At 35.6% G+C, this 17,352-nt stretch overlaps 1 protein-coding gene and 1 pseudogene across 4 annotated transcripts; one reads left to right on the forward strand and one right to left on the reverse strand.

Annotated features, from left to right (window-relative positions):
• Nucleotides 1-3,949: 3,949 nt before the first annotated feature.
• Nucleotides 3,950-6,908, forward strand: LOC133879819 (prohibitin-1, mitochondrial-like; annotated as a pseudogene).
• A 1,382-nt stretch (nt 6,909-8,290) lies between these two features.
• Nucleotides 8,291-15,104, reverse strand: LOC133879468 (probably inactive leucine-rich repeat receptor-like protein kinase At5g48380). Of its 4 annotated transcripts, none has more exons than XM_062318039.1 (4): nt 14,780-15,104; nt 13,551-14,519; nt 12,321-13,341; nt 8,291-8,633 (listed from the first exon to the last, which is right to left on the reverse strand). In XM_062318039.1, the coding sequence occupies exons 2-3, from the start codon at nt 14,391-14,393 to the stop codon at nt 12,325-12,327; spliced, it is 1,860 nt and encodes a 619-aa protein (XP_062174023.1). In that variant the 5' UTR covers nt 14,394-14,519; nt 14,780-15,104; the 3' UTR covers nt 8,291-8,633; nt 12,321-12,324. The 4 variants fall into 4 exon arrangements, with proteins under 4 accessions (XP_062174023.1, XP_062174022.1, XP_062174024.1 ...); XM_062318038.1 differs by lacking the exon at nt 8,291-8,633 and adding an exon at nt 10,587-10,847 and having other exon boundaries at nt 14,780-15,103; XM_062318040.1 differs by lacking the exon at nt 8,291-8,633 and adding an exon at nt 11,808-12,071.
• Between the last annotated feature and the right edge of the window lie 2,248 nt (nt 15,105-17,352).

The raw sequence follows: 17,352 nt of genomic DNA on the forward strand, positions 1-17,352 counted from the left end.
GATATTTTAACGGTATATGAAAATATAAGAAAAGATCGATATTGTAGAGTGTATTTAGATAGAGAAACAAAAAATAATTTTGTTTTATTAATTTATGAAAAATCAATCAAAGGTAAAGCTACTGAGAGTGTATAAGTTTTTCAAACGGGAGCGCGTAGAGTCATCGGTGGGTTCAAGGGTGGATAATAGGTTTGTTGGTCCCATTTTGATATTGATTTAATTGAAAATGTTACTTCTTCTTTTGATTCAAATATTAAAATGTTAAAATATTAATTTAAATAATTAAATTTATTCTTTTTTACTTGTTTATATATTTTGGATAAGTGATGATTTGATATGCGGCGTTAAAGTAAGGGTCTGAATTTGAATTATTTTTTTGGCATCATGGGTAGAAGCAAAAAATTTTATTGTGGGGGAAAACTTTAAATATATATATATATGTTTTTTAAGGATTTGTACAAATTATTTTGGAGAACTACCCCAAGCCATCCATTTTAATTAATTTTTCATGCGTACGTTAGAATTACTTCTTTCTTTTTATTCTAAATAAATGGGGAAAGATGTTACAAAGAAGAGTCCTTACCACTCTAGATTCGAATGAAAAAAAAAAAATGAAAAAACCCTTAAGAATGCGTAAGAAACTTAGAATTACTTATTAAGAAAGACTTTGATCTTACACATAAGAAAAAGTGTTAAATTTCTTGAAATAAATAATGATTTAATATTAATTAATTAATTAAACCCTTTAGTCCAATTACAATCTCGATAATTGTCATGAAGAATTGGATATGTAGTTTACATGTAAAATTATACATATTATGAATTCTATGATTTATTGGTTCTATCTAAAGCAAGTCATGGTGGTTTTGAAGCTTGTTGTAGGGCCATCTATAAAATGCCAAAAGGCTGTTTTTAATTTTCTCTAGTCTTCTTTTCTTCTTTTAATAGAACTGAAATGAAAAGACATCTCAAATTAGAGACTTGATCGACGACATTTCTGTATATTTGGATGAAAAATGGACAAAATGAGTGGCAGAAAATTGCATGAGGATAATTTTTACTGTAGGATGCAGATTTCCTGTTAATTTTTGTCCAATTAAAGAGAAAGGGTAAGGATATTGTCCAACGAAAAGGGATAAGAATAATAATAGAGGAATAGTTACAGGAGCTTCCCTTTCGAGTATGGAAGTTCTTTTATAAAAGAGAGTGGGTATTAACCGTTCGTATCTTTTATTTGTAAATATTCATTGAGTAATGCTACACATCATTCCCTTGTCCTCCCAAATTTGATGTGGCTCTTAAAATCACCATTGAATTTATAATAAATCATTATTGAATTTTGATCCAATGGTGATTTTAAGAGCCACATCAATTTTGAGAGGATAAAAGGTGGACAAGAGGATGATGTGTAGCATTACTCATATTCATTATCATTATTAGTGTGTATGGATGCAGATGATAATTTTAGGGTATACAGATACAGTTATTAACCGTATCCACATACTCTTTATATATAGAGTAATGCTACACATCATCCCCTTGTCCTCCTTTTGTCACCCCAAAATTGATGTGGCTCTTAAAATCACCATTGGATCAAAATCCAAGAGTGATATATCAAAAATTCAATGGTGATTTTAAGAGCCACATCAATTTTGGGGTGACAAAAGGAGGACAAGGGGATGATGTGTAGCATTACTCTTATATATAATATATTTTGTATATTTATATTTAATAAATTCATCAAAATGACGTTGTTTTGGATTAAGTATATAAATTATGTTTAAATTAGTTTGGTTGGTTGTGTTTTCTCGTGTAAAACTTGTACAAAAAGGCAAAAGTATTGGAAAATCAATATATTTTCAAAAGATTAAGGCTTTTAAAAAAAAAAAAACAAAAAAAAACAAGTCTAAAACATTAAAATTAGCCTAAATTATTTTCAAAATTGTTAAAATATGCCATAATAAAGACACTCAAAGAAGGCCCAAAAGAATAAAATATGCTCATTACCTAATATATGAATAACGGATAATAACAGCATTTAATAACCGCAATAATTGTGCAGATACGTTATGTAAAAACATGATGCGGATGTGGATATTGTAAATAACTACATCCGCATGTATACTCCTAGCAAACAACCGGCCCGAAGCTTTCTGTTTGGATAGGAGAGCATCTCTCACATAGTCTTACCTAAAGTAAGAGGAGTGATCCTTAATTTTAGGAGAATTATGTAAGGATTAAAGGATGTATGTCCTTAATTACATCCTATTGATTAATTTTAATCTTTTTCTTAAATTTATTTCTAGGACTCACTTTTATCTGAAGAAATAGTGTTCTCATGTTTGTTAACGCATTGAAAAATCAAACATATTAAATAAACAATTGACTGTTCTTGAAGGGTACCCATGCCGACACTTTTAGGTGGCCGAAGCATCAACATCCATCCAAAAAAAAAAGGAAATAAGAAAGAGAAGTCACATATGGCAGCAGTCCAGGGCACACGTACCCATACACGTACTACCAAGAATCACAGAGCATTATTAAATGGGCCTCACACACAAGCAGATCCAGATTGAGATTGGAAATCAAACATGCTGCAGTCCAAGGCTTGACCCAATGGAGCACAAAAACCAAAATCAAAAACCCAACATCATCACCAGCCAAAATTTGATTGAGCAAATTTCTAGCAGTTTGATTAATAATTGTAAACAAATTCATATGAGATTTATTTGTCTAAGATTTCATTCGGACTGCCCAGCTACTTATTTGGGTAGGTGAATTTCATATGAGCGCTCTCAATTTAGACAACAAATTGCTAGAGATCTCAATCCGCCAACAACACGACTACCAAACGCCAAAACATCACAAAGAATTAGCTTGTAGGTTTCATAGCACATTTATGGAAAACTACACTTATCCTTCTCAATCTACCATTCAATTTGCAATATCTTCACAATCTTTTTCAATTTGAATCATATACTGATATACTCCTACCAATTTACCATTAGGGTTACAATGTCCATCTTTCGCCTCCAAAATATGTTGGGTGGGTTAGGGTGGGAGATCTTTTCCATTGCGAATATGTAGAACTAATTGAGGAAATAGATGGTCATCAAGTCGGCCCAAACAATTGACTCTACACTTTTAACCTGAACTAACAATCCCAACTAGAGTTTTCTACCTCTGTCAATCAGTCGAGTAAAGAAGGGTTAATTTTGCCCCCCCCCCCCCCCCCCCCCCATAAGGATGTTGGTAAAACTCGACATACCCAATTGGACCATCCATATATTATATATTATTTTTCTATGTTTCATATAATTTAAAAAATAAAAATAAAATAAAATAAAATAAAAAAACTGGCCCTTTGTTGGATAAGGCATGTATTAGAATGTCGGGTTGGATCGATTTTGTTGGAAACCCTAGTACCTACTTCCTAGTTCAGGCCTGACATCAGTTGGAATCTAGAAATTCTTACCTATCTTGAGGTAACACCTGTTGAAACCCAAAAAAATTGCACTTCTAATGCACAAACACGAAGGCATGATCCCTGCATAATATATATATATATATATATATATATATAGTGTGTGTGTGAGTGCGAGTAAAATCAGTCAACATCGCTTCCGGCAGTGTAAAAAATAATTCACAGGTCCACAAGATAAGCCAAAATAATAATATAATCTTCGCAGCCAAATTCAGTCAAAACTCTTGACAGATTTCGTTAATATGACACATCAGCACCAATAGAATGATGCCACGTGTCCTTTTATATATATATAATCTTTCTCCTTTAAGAGATATCTTATTCCACTTTTTTGTGAATATATAAGCTTTAGCCTCACACACACGTGTATATATATAAGCTGAGACAAGCAATTCAACATGACAACAGGAACAGATGATTAGATAAAAGCAATTCAACATGTGAAAAACATAAAGATTCACGCAGATGTTCAAAACTGGGCACCATCTTCGGCCAAAGCCCACCCATCGGCCGTCTTCCAGTGGCGGCCCTCTTCCATCTCCGGCCGTATTCCAGTTCCGGCTTCCCCCCAAATCCGGGAACTGCTGGTCCCGCCATATCCGGTGATTCATGGGTGCTGCCGAGACGATTGGGCTTCCATTAAACAGCATCATCATCACCAAATTAGGGGTAGGTTAATTTTGGAATTTTCAAGGTTTCTCGTTGGTTAATTGTAGATAGTAGTGGTTGAATCCGTTTCACGTGGGTTGTAATCTTTGGGGTTTCTCTCTTTCGCTATAGCCTTATGTGTTTATATTTGCTGATTTTTAGTGTGGATTTCGAATTTGGTTGAAGTCTGTTATTGGGTTTTTTTTTTATAGGTTAGGGGTTCCTGTATCGACAAATTACATTATTTGTCATAATATAAAGCAATGCAGAATAAGTAATTTGTCGACCAAAGAACGGTGATGCAAATGCTGAAAGACCTGTGCCAGTTTTGTGCCAGACCAGTTACCAACAATTTATCGAACCCTTGGCGAGAATTATTTTGAAAGCTGTTGTTGCTCAGTATAACGCCAGCCAGCTTATCACTCAGAGAGAGGTAAACAACAAGGCTTATTCTTCTTGACAGTTCTAATCACAAATTGATCTAATGATTTGGGTTAGAGTGCACAATTTAGCTTTTGGTTTCACATCCTTCTTTTATAGTTAAGCTCATTGGGTTATGAGAACTGTTTGTCGGGATTTTCTGCTTTGCAGATTTTCATAATCTCCCATTTAACTAAATTTATTGTGGAAAAAGCTGAGCAAGACAAGAAAAGTGCTATTATCAGAGCACAGGTGAGGTGGAAGAGATTCCTCAGGTTTATAACTCTTAATCATCTGTTATAGGGAGAATTTCAGTCGGTAATCTACTAGATTGATCTCTTGCCTCCTTATGTCATGCTAGTGAGAACTGATTTAGAAATTCAGCTGCATTAAATTTTGGAGAAAAATGGATTCTTGATCAAATGCTAGTCCCACTTAATGTTTATTGGCTCCTGTGGATTTAGTGGTTAGATATTGGTGATATCATTTTGCTTAAGAACATCTGGAAAGCTTTGTTCTTTTTATTTTCAGTGGGATTCAATCGTTATTCTAATAGGTGCTTGGTAGCCAGAAGTTGGTAGGAAGTTCTTAAAACCCCCCATGGAGAATCCTTGCTAAAATAACCTTAATTTTGTTTAAACTTAAGTGGTAATTGCATATATGGATCTGGGTTTTCTCTGCTCCTTGTAATTTTTTGAACTTAAGCAGATTTTCATCCCATTTGAAGGTCTATCTTATTTAATTTTGTTTCCCACCGGTTATGGGGTGAGGCCAAGAGTGCACAGCTTATTGGTTAAGCTATTGCCAACAATCCGGCATTTATCACTCTCAGAAAAATTGAAGCTTCAAGAGAAATTGCGCATACCCTCTCGAATGCATCCAACAAAGTTTTCCTGAATTCAAGTGATTTGTTGCTGAACCTTCAGGAGATGAATTTGGATCCTACTGGGAAGAAATAGGCACAACAGGTTGAAATTACCAAACTAGAAACTGTCTCAAACTTGAAACTGTTTCAATCAGTTTTGTTTTTTAACTGTTTAATTATGATGATATTATGTTACTGTATCAGTGGACAAATCACTTCATTTTTAACACTCACTATTTTCTGTTCTTATTTTTTAATCTTTGTTTTGAATTTGTGTGTGAATCATTAACTAGTTTGGATTAACTGATTTGCGTGCTATATCAGAAGAAGATTCTGAGAGTTGATATTCAATAGCCATTTTTATTATTGCATGCTAATATAATATAATATGTTATATTTTTTGGTTGCACTAGGGAAAGAGTGAGGACCCACCACAGCAGGAGATTTTTTGGTTTTCGTAATTTATGTAAAAGTTTTGAATTGCTTAAAATGTGTACACTTTTGTTCTGCTTAGTTGATGAGAAACAGTAAGGAAAGAGAGGACAAAAAGAGAGAAAATACTTTGATCTTGAATATGGGTTCTTTGATATGGTGCTGCTCGGCTGAAACTGTTATGGTGTTTTAGTTGGGTGCTTTAACATTGCTCCTTTTTTTTGCCCAAAAATTATTGGCAAACTTACTTTTTTTGTTTGGTAGAATTTGAGGATATTTTTTCTTTTTATTATGTTAGATGGATTTTGGTGAAATTTGAGCTTGTTTGGTTCACTACAATGTATAGTGCATGGTGATGCACTTATCTGAAGGTTATGATTGTATCTTTCTTGTTCGAGTAACATATATTTAGCCCCCCAATTCAATATATAGAAGATTCTCATGTCATGTGCTTCTGAATTTAGGCACAAGTAAATGTCTACAACAAGTGATTTGTCAAGCGGTCATCCATTATGTAAGTGTGGAATTCCTACACGTCTAAGGAACTCTTGGACCACATCCAATCCCGCTAGAAAGTGGTATGGATGTAATAACTACAAGGTAATTTTTGTTATATTCTGAAATTAGCTGTGTTATATTTAGTCGTTAGTAGTTTATGACATTTTTGTTGACCCTTTTTTTTTTCATGCAGAAAGCCGGTGATTGTGATTTTTTTGAATGGGCTGATAAGGAGATGTCTGCAACATCTGAAAGAGATGGAGGAGAGAAGACAGGCTGACAATGACAAAGTTGAGGAATTAATTGAAAAAAAAAATGCAAGGAACAATTAGCGCAACATTTGAAAGAAATGGAGGAGAAAGTTGAAAAATTTATTGAAAAAAAATGTAAGGAGCAATTAGCGCAACATAATGAGAAGATGTTTCGTGTTTTGTTGTTAGTTGTCATTTTGCTTTTAGCCCTTTATTTTTGTAGTTATAGTGAACCTAGACATACTAACTTGATGTTAAAATGAAATTATGAAACAATTCAGTTGTATGAGACTTTTTTTTCTGTTTGTACAAATTTCCTAAATGTATGTTAAACTGAATTGTTGTCTTCGGTCTTTTGGTCTTTGATCATCTTTAATCTCATTTTCACAATAGACTGGTGCTCTACCTGCTTCAAATGAATTTGGTTCTACACTATTGAATGTATCATATGTTTAGGTTCTATAAAATTGGTTCTACACTATAATTTGGTTCTCGATATTTGGCTGCAAATATTGAGTTGATGGTACAGATTTATCTTAGTTTTATCGATTTGGTGTTATAATAAAGATAGATTTACAAAAGGCCTGAGCAGTGGCCGCATCTGACTGTGACCACCATGGACAAGTTGGTACATGGCACACTTACCTGCATTTCAAACTTCAGTCATCATTACCAGTAAAATTGTGGAGCAGAACCCACATTCTACACAGCATATCTGTTCCGGGAGATCAAAGAGATGATTGAGTGTTGACATATTCTATGTGTATCACTGATGAGTGTGTTTGGAGGGGAGGAGAATGTGTCTTTAGATTTATACAACTCTTATTTCAATTATTTACCAAAAGACAGGTGTTTGCATCGATGAGAAGTACATAGTTAATGCATTTCCGAATGTTTTTGGGTCCCTATGCAAATGACACTCACATCCCTGAAATGCCATTATCTCTTTGAAATTATCAGTGGGAAACTTCCACTTATGAGGTCGCAGAGGTTCAAAGTTCTATGGCAGTAGGAAAAAAATTGGCCAGTTGTCTCTTTTCTTTGACTCTCCTTTCTCCTCCATTTTTAATCCCTCTCTGTCTCACATGAAGGTGCAATTAAGTGCGATCCATGCAGTGACTTTTACCATAATAGAGGGAGGGGGAAGTTTCCAGAAGGGTGCACGCAGAAGGAAATGAGGCATCTTAGGATTTGTCTTTCCTGAAAGAAGGCAAATATAATTGACAATGAGAAGGGATCACCTCCACTTTCTGCGCTCTCTGTTTATGTCACTTCCCATCTTCTTTATTTTTCACTTCTAGCTTTTTAATGCCAGCTTTTGAAGGAAGTGGAGATTCAAATTTACTTTGCATGGTTGAAAATTGAGTCCATGAAAATGTTAGGGACTGCTTAATTTGAACATTTTCTATGCCTAAAAAATAGATCATTGTTCTAGGAAGTACAAAAAAGCAATGTAGGATTCAGGATAAATCAACCAATCAAGGAAGGTTTGTCTGATAGATATTTCAAAATCTACCAAGTGCATATATAATGAAAAAGAAAAAGCTGTTGCTATATATCTTACATAACTAGAGTGGGAGACCCTAGACTTTGTACTATAAATAAGTTGGCTGTGGATGAACTTTGACAGTTAAGACAGACAACAAAGCACTACTAAAGTGACTCTACTTAGTTCATCAAAAGCAAATAAAATGCAGAAACATGAAAGTAATGCATTCAAATTCAAGCAGGTTTTCCAGCTAGACAAAAGCTATCTCTGTGACAATTAATTCTAGTCAATAAGATAAATGCACACAGAAGCACCCTGAAGGGCCAGGTTGAAGTGCAGATACTGGAACCTTCCTTTCAGTCGATCCAACACTTCAACAACCCATAATGGCACAGTTGAACACAAACACACCAACATGCTCCTTCACACCAACAACCTTCCAATCCAAGGTTCCATCCTTGACTGGAAGTCTTCCCAACACATCCCTCTGACTTCACAGCAAAATCAGACCTGTAATAGGAGAGTCTGTAAACAAAAACCATCTCTCTGCAAACAAAAACCAAAACAAAAACCAATTCAGAGCAAAGAATTGGAAATAGCACCTACAGGCTCAAAAGGCAGAGAGTTTAGTCAAACATAAAAATTGCAAAGACCAATAACTAAACGTATAACAAGAAATGAGAAAGCAATATCTATGTGTCAAAGTTTATATTATTTATATAATATGTTATATAACAGCTTATTCTTTATACACAATGCATAGAGTGAGGCGTGTGTGTGTGTCTTTGTACAAACGTTTGTGTTTATACAACAGAGAAGAAGCAAGAAGGGAAATGTTCTTCTAACTCCTTGTTTCCTCAATCAACATGTAAAGCTGTACCCCCACAGAAATCTCACACCCTAAACAATTAGGCTTTGAATATATTTGTCTTCAAAGCTTAAAGTTGCAAATCTCAGGGAACTTTTTTTGAGTCGGAGTTCCACTTTTAGAAGCAAAAACCTTTTAGTGATTATATTGGAGGGACATAAACAATTGATTCCAGCAAGTAAAACCAACACAAAGAACTCATTTGAGAAATCTTTGAAATAAATAAAGGAAAGACCTCATCAAATGTTATTTTTGTTTTGAAAATGACCAATTATATTAATAAAATAATAATGTTACCGGTATAATAAGCTGGTATTATTGAGGGGAAAGGACTGAAATATAAAAATTAGTTTTAACTGAAATTGATTTATGTATGATTCATATATTTGAATATGGTTTTTTTCTTTTTTTAATCCGAAGGCACTAGATCCATGACCATAATTTTGTTTGACAGTTCCAGCATCTACGTATTCATGACATGAAAAACGTACACATGGTTCAAAGAACTACTAAACGCACCGCCAATTTTCATCAAAACAGAAGAAAGCCATCCAAATATAAGAAGATTTTGCAGCTAGGTCATTAGTATAGGATTGATATTGGGAGTGCTTAAATGCTAACTCTAAGTAAGGAGATCCGAAAAAAATCAAACCATACGTGTAAAGCACCTAGTCATGCAATATCCTTAGAAAGTTTCCTCAGTAAATGTTATTACAGCAACTAACATTTATCATTGAGAGTGAAAAGGGAACATGTGTGTTTTTTTGTGTGGGTGAGAGAGTCCAACGATAAAAAGGCAGATAGGAAATCAACTGAAAAAACCAAAAAATGAGGGAGATCGGTACCGGAGCCGGAAATGGGGGAGATGGTCGCCGGGACTGGGGGACCTCGTTCGGCGGTCGATTGGTCGGAGATGGAGAACGCACAGTGGCGGGCTCGTGCGTGGTGGCGAGCTTGGTCTGGTGGCACGCTCGGTCCGGTTTACTCTTGGGAAGAAAATGGGTAGATGGAGCTCGGTACCGGAGCTGAAAATAGGGGAGATCTTGGCCGGAGATGGCAGACGGCCAGAGATGGAAGACGACGGAGAACAGCCGGAACTGGAAGAACGACGGAGAACGGCCGGAACTGGATGAACGACGAAGAACGGCCGGTGGTTGGCCGAAGATGGCGCACGACAGTGGCGGGCTCGTGCGCGGTGGTCGACGGTGGCGGGTCGTGCGCGATGGTCGACGGTGGGAAGAAATGGGTAGATGGAGAGAGGGAGGGAAAATTTGGGGAAAGCTCGGTGGGAAGGTGGGAACAGAAATGAGAAAAATGGGGTGTGCAGTGGTTTTGGTTTCAAAATTTGGAATTTTTAATTTTTAATTTTAAATATAAAACAAAAACGAAAAAACAGCATTATATCTCTTAAAACTAAAAGAGTAGAAAATGGCCCTTTCCACGTAGGAAAGGGCCGGGCAGGGGCCGGCAAGATGGCCCCTGCCAATCACTACTCCAACCAATGGTGCTGTAATACATTCTGTAATATGAATGACCAAGTCTACCACGTATTGGACTTCTATAAAAATTCAATTCCAGGAAGGAAGCATGCAAAGAAAAGTAAACTTGCATAGGATTACATGATTTTCAGATAATAAAATGGAATCATGCCAAGCTTGGATAGAATTCACATAATGGTGCCTAGTTCTGTAGTTCAATAAAAATGCTCATGCCTTCAAATAATTATGTCAAATCCCACGTGTTAGTTGCTTGCACAGGTACTTAATCATATGAAGTTTTTTCTTTTGTTAAGTAGCAGTTTAATGAAAACAAGCAAAGGGTACAACCCTAGTACATGGTAAATACACAAGAGTCGCGTGGATGAGCTGAGGAGTTGACAAGTGTAAGTTTACCTGACAAGAGGGAAGAAAACGTTTGGGTTAGGGGAAAAATTCAGGAATCTTGCCTGAGTAGAGTGTTTTAGAAGTTCATGAAACAATACAAACAAAAGGGTAAATTGAGAGAGGAAAAAAAAAAAGACTAATTATATTGACTCCTAAGATTGATGTATCTTCTAAATATTCCTTCAAAGGTTTTTCAAGAAAAGTTTTATGCTTTTACTTGATTGAAAAAGAAAGATAATAGTAATCCAAAAAATAATCTAATACTAGAAACCAACATTGTACATATATTTTCATTCCTTATCAAGATTATCTATATTGAATTTTTTTTGAAATGGTTTTATTTTTTTTAGCATGAGATGTGAGCTATAGCATTTCATCGAACCATCACTTTAGATAACGTACCCTACATTTCCTACATTTCCTCCCTAAAAAATGGCCACGGTCAATGGAACTAATGTCGTAACGAATGCTCTCTCCCCTTCTTTAAGATGTTAGAAGTAGAATAAAACACATTTTTTTTTTCTTATTTATAGGTTCCACACGCATTCAGTGAGTCTGTTTTATTTTGGATGAAAGAAACAGAATGAGTATGCACATGCAAAAGCATGAGTGTAGATGCTTTAACAGTATTCAATTGTACATGTTAGGTTCCTCTGGCTATCTACTATTGATAAGACTAAATAATAACTCCCAAGGGAAAAGCTTTGATAAATAATAATTAATAAGACGTTAAGTAAAACCACATCCATCATATCCTTTTTCTGTAGTACCATTAAGGGTCTTTCGTAGGTTATTTACTTATCAAAAGTATGTAGATGTCTATCTAAACATACACATGCATGTACATACACGCACACCTACTACAGATACATGTACATACACGCACACCTACTACAGATACATGTACACAAGTTTATTTATTTATTTGTGCCAGAAAATTTTTCATATAGCGTTTATGTAATCATGAACTCAATGTAGAATGTAGCCTTCAGATGTACCATAAGTTAGGAGGAAAATAATCAATCACAAACAGTAATCTACCAATACTATACAAACGCCCCCGCCCCAAAGGAAGAAAACACACCCACACACAAAGCTACTAGTTGCTACCATATACAATAATAAGGCAACAATTCCAAGAAAACTAATGAATTTAACAAATCTCCATAGAGCATGTCCAACTAATATAATCTCTAACCAATGACAAGTAAATTACCATAATTATGAAAGAAACTGCAAATCAAAAAGAAAGTTATAATTAACAAATTATATATGATGCAGGACTATCATAAGTGGTTGAAATATACTACAAATGGGAAGATTACAAAATGATGACATTACAATAATTTCTGAACTCATATTGGTAAAAAGAAGTACGTAATACATTAAAATTCCATGTAATACTAGTTTACGTTTGAACACTAGATAACAGACAATTAAATAAGGACTATGGTGACATTCATCCCTATAACTCTTCCATACCTTATCAATTACTCTGCTTTACTTCACGAGCAACAATAAGCTCCTCTAAGTAATCGGCATCACCAGCATCAGATGGAATCAGTATCTCATCCTCAATTGTGAAATTGTATCGCTCGCCAATAGCTCTTAGAAGCTGGTACACTTCAAACATAGTAGGCCTTTCCTTGGGATTTGATACTACACAATTACGCGCAATTTTAAGAAACTGAAAAAGCTCACCATCAGCACCTGTTCCAACCAAGGATTTATCAATGGCATCCCGAAGTTCAGAGTTGCTCGACAGCTGTGTAATCCATTCTACCAAATTTCCCTTGAAGTTTTCAGGAGCTTTAGAAACATTTGTAGGTCTCTCACCAGTCACCAACTCAAGAAGCACAGTTCCAAAGCTGAAAACATCACCCTTTGGAGTGGCCACCAGGGTTCTTGCATACTCAGGAGCGACATAACCCAGATCCCCAAACTCACCATTCACAAAAGTACTCAAATGTGTATCAATTGGATTCATGAGCCTAGCAAGGCCAAAATCAGATATCTTAGGCTCAAAATCTGCATCTAGTAAAATGCATTTGGAGCTTATGTTTCGGTGGATAATACGGGGATTGCAGGTATGATGGAGCCATGCTAATCCTCTGGCTGCCCCTATCCCAATCTTTAGCCTCAAAGGCCACTCCATAACCTTGTCACCATTAGCCACAAGATGTAGCTGATCATGGAGGGTACCATTTGGCATGTTCGTATAAACCAAAATCCTCTCCTTCTTAGCCACGCAAAAACCTAGGAGGGGAACCAAGTTACGGGATTTTACGCTGCCAAGAGTGGCCATTTCAGACAGAAATTCTTTCTCAGAGTGTTGAGATTCTTGCAACCTCTTAACCATAAGTACAGTGCCATCATCAAGGACTGCTTTGTACATGGTTCCTGTTCTTCCCGACCCAATGATATTGTCTTTGTTAAAGTTGTCAGTAGCTTTCATGAGATCATTGAATTTCATTTTCGGAACTGACTTTTCAAACATAGATACCTGAAGCAAAATAGCATCATTTCAATATAACACACAGCTTGAATGAGTAATCATAGAAACTCAGTAAAAGATATGTATTTGTGTGTGTGTGTGTGTGTGTGTGTGTAGAGAGAGAGAGAGAGCACAAGCCAAAAAAAAAAACAAAAGAAAATGAATAACTACACTCTTCACCATTAAGTATCCAGAAAAGGACCATTATGTTAGCTTACCTTGATGCCTTTAACTCCCTTTAAACTCTTTGCCCATTTGTTTCCTTCAGGGTCCTCTTCCTTCTTCCTCACAACCACTCTACGCAAGAAGAACATCATAAAAATACCCACACCTATGGCTGAAAGAGTCACCCCACCAACTGCTGCTCCCACAATGACTGCAGTGTGAGACTTCTTTACAGCTGCCTGGCAAGCATCCAAAGGAGTCCCACATAGTCCTGGATTATTTGAATAACTGTCTGCTCCAATAGAAGAATTGCTAAACCTTGGGACTTGCCCCGTCAAAAGATTGTTCGCCACACTAAATGCTTTAAGCCGACCAAGCAGACCCAGTTCCGCAGGGATCGGACCTGACAACCTGTTATGATCGAGTTTAAGGGAATTCAAATAAGAACAATTCGAAAGGCTCACTGGGATCTGCCCCGAGAAATTGTTAGATGAGAGATCAAGTGTTGTCACAAACTTAAGAATTGTGGAGATATCTTGCGGAATATTTCCAAACAGTTTGTTGCTTGAAAGATCTAAGCCCGTTAAACTCGAGCAATTCTCAATACCATGAGGAAACTGGCCCTTTAGTCCCATATCCGAAAGCCGAATATTTAAAACCCTGTTCTCGTCCGGGTGCCAACAATCGATCCCCGTAAATTTGCAGATGAATCCTTCAGTTTTGTTGTTGAAATCCCATGAAGAGTTCAAGTAACCATAAGGATCTTCAAGTGAATCCTTCACTCTTCTCAGGCAATAAATGTCAGTATCGGTACCGTAGCTCAAACTAAGCAACATCCAAAGAGAAACACCGATAAGGACGACACTAAGAGGTTGGCAATTCATAACCATCTTCATCAAGTTTCCCAGCAAAACAACGAGGAGGTACAGATTAAAGAAAATCGGCTATAGATTACTACATAACAAATATAAAGTGCTCCAAATACCGAAGCAGAAACACCATAGCCCTCATAACATCATACCCTGAGATAAAATACAACAAAAGCGCAAGAAAATAAAAACCCAATTCAGCTTTCTACAGAGATTCAAGCACACCCAGAAGAGAAAACACACCCAAAAAATCCAAATTCACAAAGGGGCAACAAATACAGTAGGAAATCCAAAAACTTGAGCTATCCAATTGACTTGACTCTCATACAGACTAATAAAGTAAACCCCACATTAAAAAAAGAAAGAAAAAACAGGTAAACAAAAGCAAATTTTTGAGAGAATTAAAAAATAACCTGAGATTTTGGGAATTCAGGAGCCGTAACTCGGAAAGGTAAACGAAACCCATGAAAGGGTTCTTGAAACAACGACGAAACATCGTTCGCTCCTCAATGATATGGTTAGTTTGAATATTCAAAGCCGGTACAAGAGCGTAAATTCAAAAGGTAAAGAAGAAAAAGTATCACAGTATGAACTCAATCAAGTGGTGTGAACTGGGGATAGTTTTGGCAGGAAAAAGATTGGAAATTTCGCTTACAGGAAGCGAGTCGAGGAGGACAGAGGCTCATCGGGTCAAAGAAGGAAGGCCACTTTTGTCAAAGCTCCATAGACGACAATTTGAGTGCTCTCGCTTGACTTGGCTTTTGCTGAAAAAATGAAAATAAAGAAAAAACACTAACAAAAGAACGACAACGACAATAATTAATAAATAATACCCAAAAAAAAAAAAAAAAAAAAGTTTCAAAATTTGGGGATAAAAGGGATAGGAGTCTTTACGTGATGAAAGGGCAATTTTTTAGTATCAATTATCAAAATCTTCGAATTTCAAACTTCATTGCCGTCTTTGCGCTAAAAAACCAAAAATAAATCATTTCACTCCCTCCATTTTTAAATCTTAAAATAGACTTCTTTAGTAACGTCAGTCAATGCCACATTAGATTAAATAATATTTTTTTATTTAAAGGAAAATATTAAAACTTTTAAAATTAAAAAAGAGAACGATGGGTCATCCCTTGCGTCCGCAAAGGGGCAGCCAACCCATCGTTGGACGGTGGCCGGAGCGTCTATTTTTTTAATTTTTTTAATTTTTATTAAGAATAACACGTATTATGATTTAATTGGTATTTTTTAAAAAAAAAAAAATTAATAAATAACGGTTTCATTTAACAACACTTTAGGAAATGAAAAACAAAAAAACAAAAAAAAACAAAAAATAAAAACATTAACAAACAACTTCAAATACAAAACACTCAAAACTACTTTCACACTTATGTTATATTAAAACACATTTTCAACTAAAAAACGAAAAGGACCCACACATCAGCACACTTGGTCTTCCCTTGCGTACGCAAAGGGGCAGCCACCCCATCGTTGGAGGGTGGCCGGAGCGTCTATTTTTTTAATTTTTTAATTTTTATTAAGAATAACACGTGTTATGATTTAATTGATATTTTTTTAAAAAAAATAATAATAAATAACGGTTTCATTTAACAACACTTTAGGAAATGAAAGACTAAAAAACAAAAAAAACAAAAACAAAAACAAAAAAAAGGAAACAAAAACATTAACAAACAACTTCAAATACAAAAAATTCAAACTACTTTCACACTTATGTTACTTTAAAACACCTTTTCAACTAAAAAACAAAAAGGACCCACACATCAGCCCACTTTCACCTTCTCAAGTATGGTTGCACCCTAATTTTGGAGAAAACTTGATTTGATTTAATTTGATTTGATGATATAGGGTGTGGCATAGAAAGATATCTAAGAAGTTTAAGTTTGGTTTTGGGTGAATTTGTGTAAATTGGGTGGGTTTATAAAAAATAAACTTTCGATTTAGTAATTGGATAGAGATGTGTTATTTGTATATACTTTTTTTTTTACATATTTTGTACACACATTTAGATTTGGTATGAGTCTAATATGTATAAATTATACACAAAATGTAAGTGTGTGTATAAATATCATTTGTCAATTTGATCCTGTCTAGGATAGGATCCTTCTTTAATACCCGTGTGGAATTCTAAGGTTGTGATATCCATCATTAATTAATGTTGACCATTTTCCTTTTTTGTTAGGTAGAGAAATCAATAACATGTTGGAGGACCAATTACCTCTTATTATTTAGGGTTAAATAGCGAACACCTCATATGGTTTGACTTTTTATTATTTTGCTCCATATGGTTTGTTTTGTATCGCAATGGTATTTTTGTTTTGGCTAAAGACCCTCCATCCAAATTTATATTCAAAAGCTAATGGTTGTTCATATCAGCGCCATTAAACACCTTTAAAAAGTCGACACCTGTCTCAAATGCCGCATAAGTCGTCACATCAACGCCATGTCACTGCCATTTTTTTTTTTTTTTTAAAAAAAAGCTTTAAAAAATGAGGAAAAAAAATGAAAAAACAAAAGAAGGGGTGGTTGGTCTTTTGGGCAAAATAAGGGTGGCCGAACCTCCTCTGTGGCCCTTGGGGTGGTTCGGCCACCCCAAAAGAGAAAATGAGGGGTGGCCAAGGGCCAAACCTCCTATTTTTATTATTATTTTTTTTTTTTTTCTCTTTGACCCTTGGGGGTGGCCTAACCATTCTAAAAGGGGTGGCTCGGCCACCCACAAGGGCCAAATCCCCTAATTTTAATTTTTTTTTCCTCTCTTTGGCCCTTGGGGGTGGCCGAACCACCCCCTGTGGTGGTTCAGCCACCCTCAAAGTACCAAACCCCTTAATTTTATTTTATTTTTTTTCTCTTTGGCCCTTGGGGATGGTTGATGGTTCGACCACCCCTTCTTTTGTTTTTTGTTTTTTGTTTTTTTTTCATTTTTTTAAGCTGTTAAAAAATAAAAATAAAAATATGGCAATGACATGGCGCT

Source organism: Alnus glutinosa, chromosome 10 (genome assembly GCF_958979055.1).
Source record: "Alnus glutinosa chromosome 10, dhAlnGlut1.1, whole genome shotgun sequence".
NCBI classification, from domain to species: Eukaryota; Viridiplantae; Streptophyta; class Magnoliopsida; order Fagales; family Betulaceae; genus Alnus; species Alnus glutinosa.

What these genes read in the sequence shown, in the direction of transcription:
- LOC133879468 (XM_062318039.1), bottom strand. Translation starts at nt 14,393, where the DNA reads ATGAAGATGGTTATGAATTGCCAACCTCTTAGTGTCGTCCTTATCGGT. An exon ending in AGGGAGTTAAAGGCATCAAG is followed by an intron (nt 13,342 to 13,550) that starts GTAAGCTAACAT and finishes ATTTTGCTTCAG; the next exon opens with GTATCTATGTTTGAAAAGTC.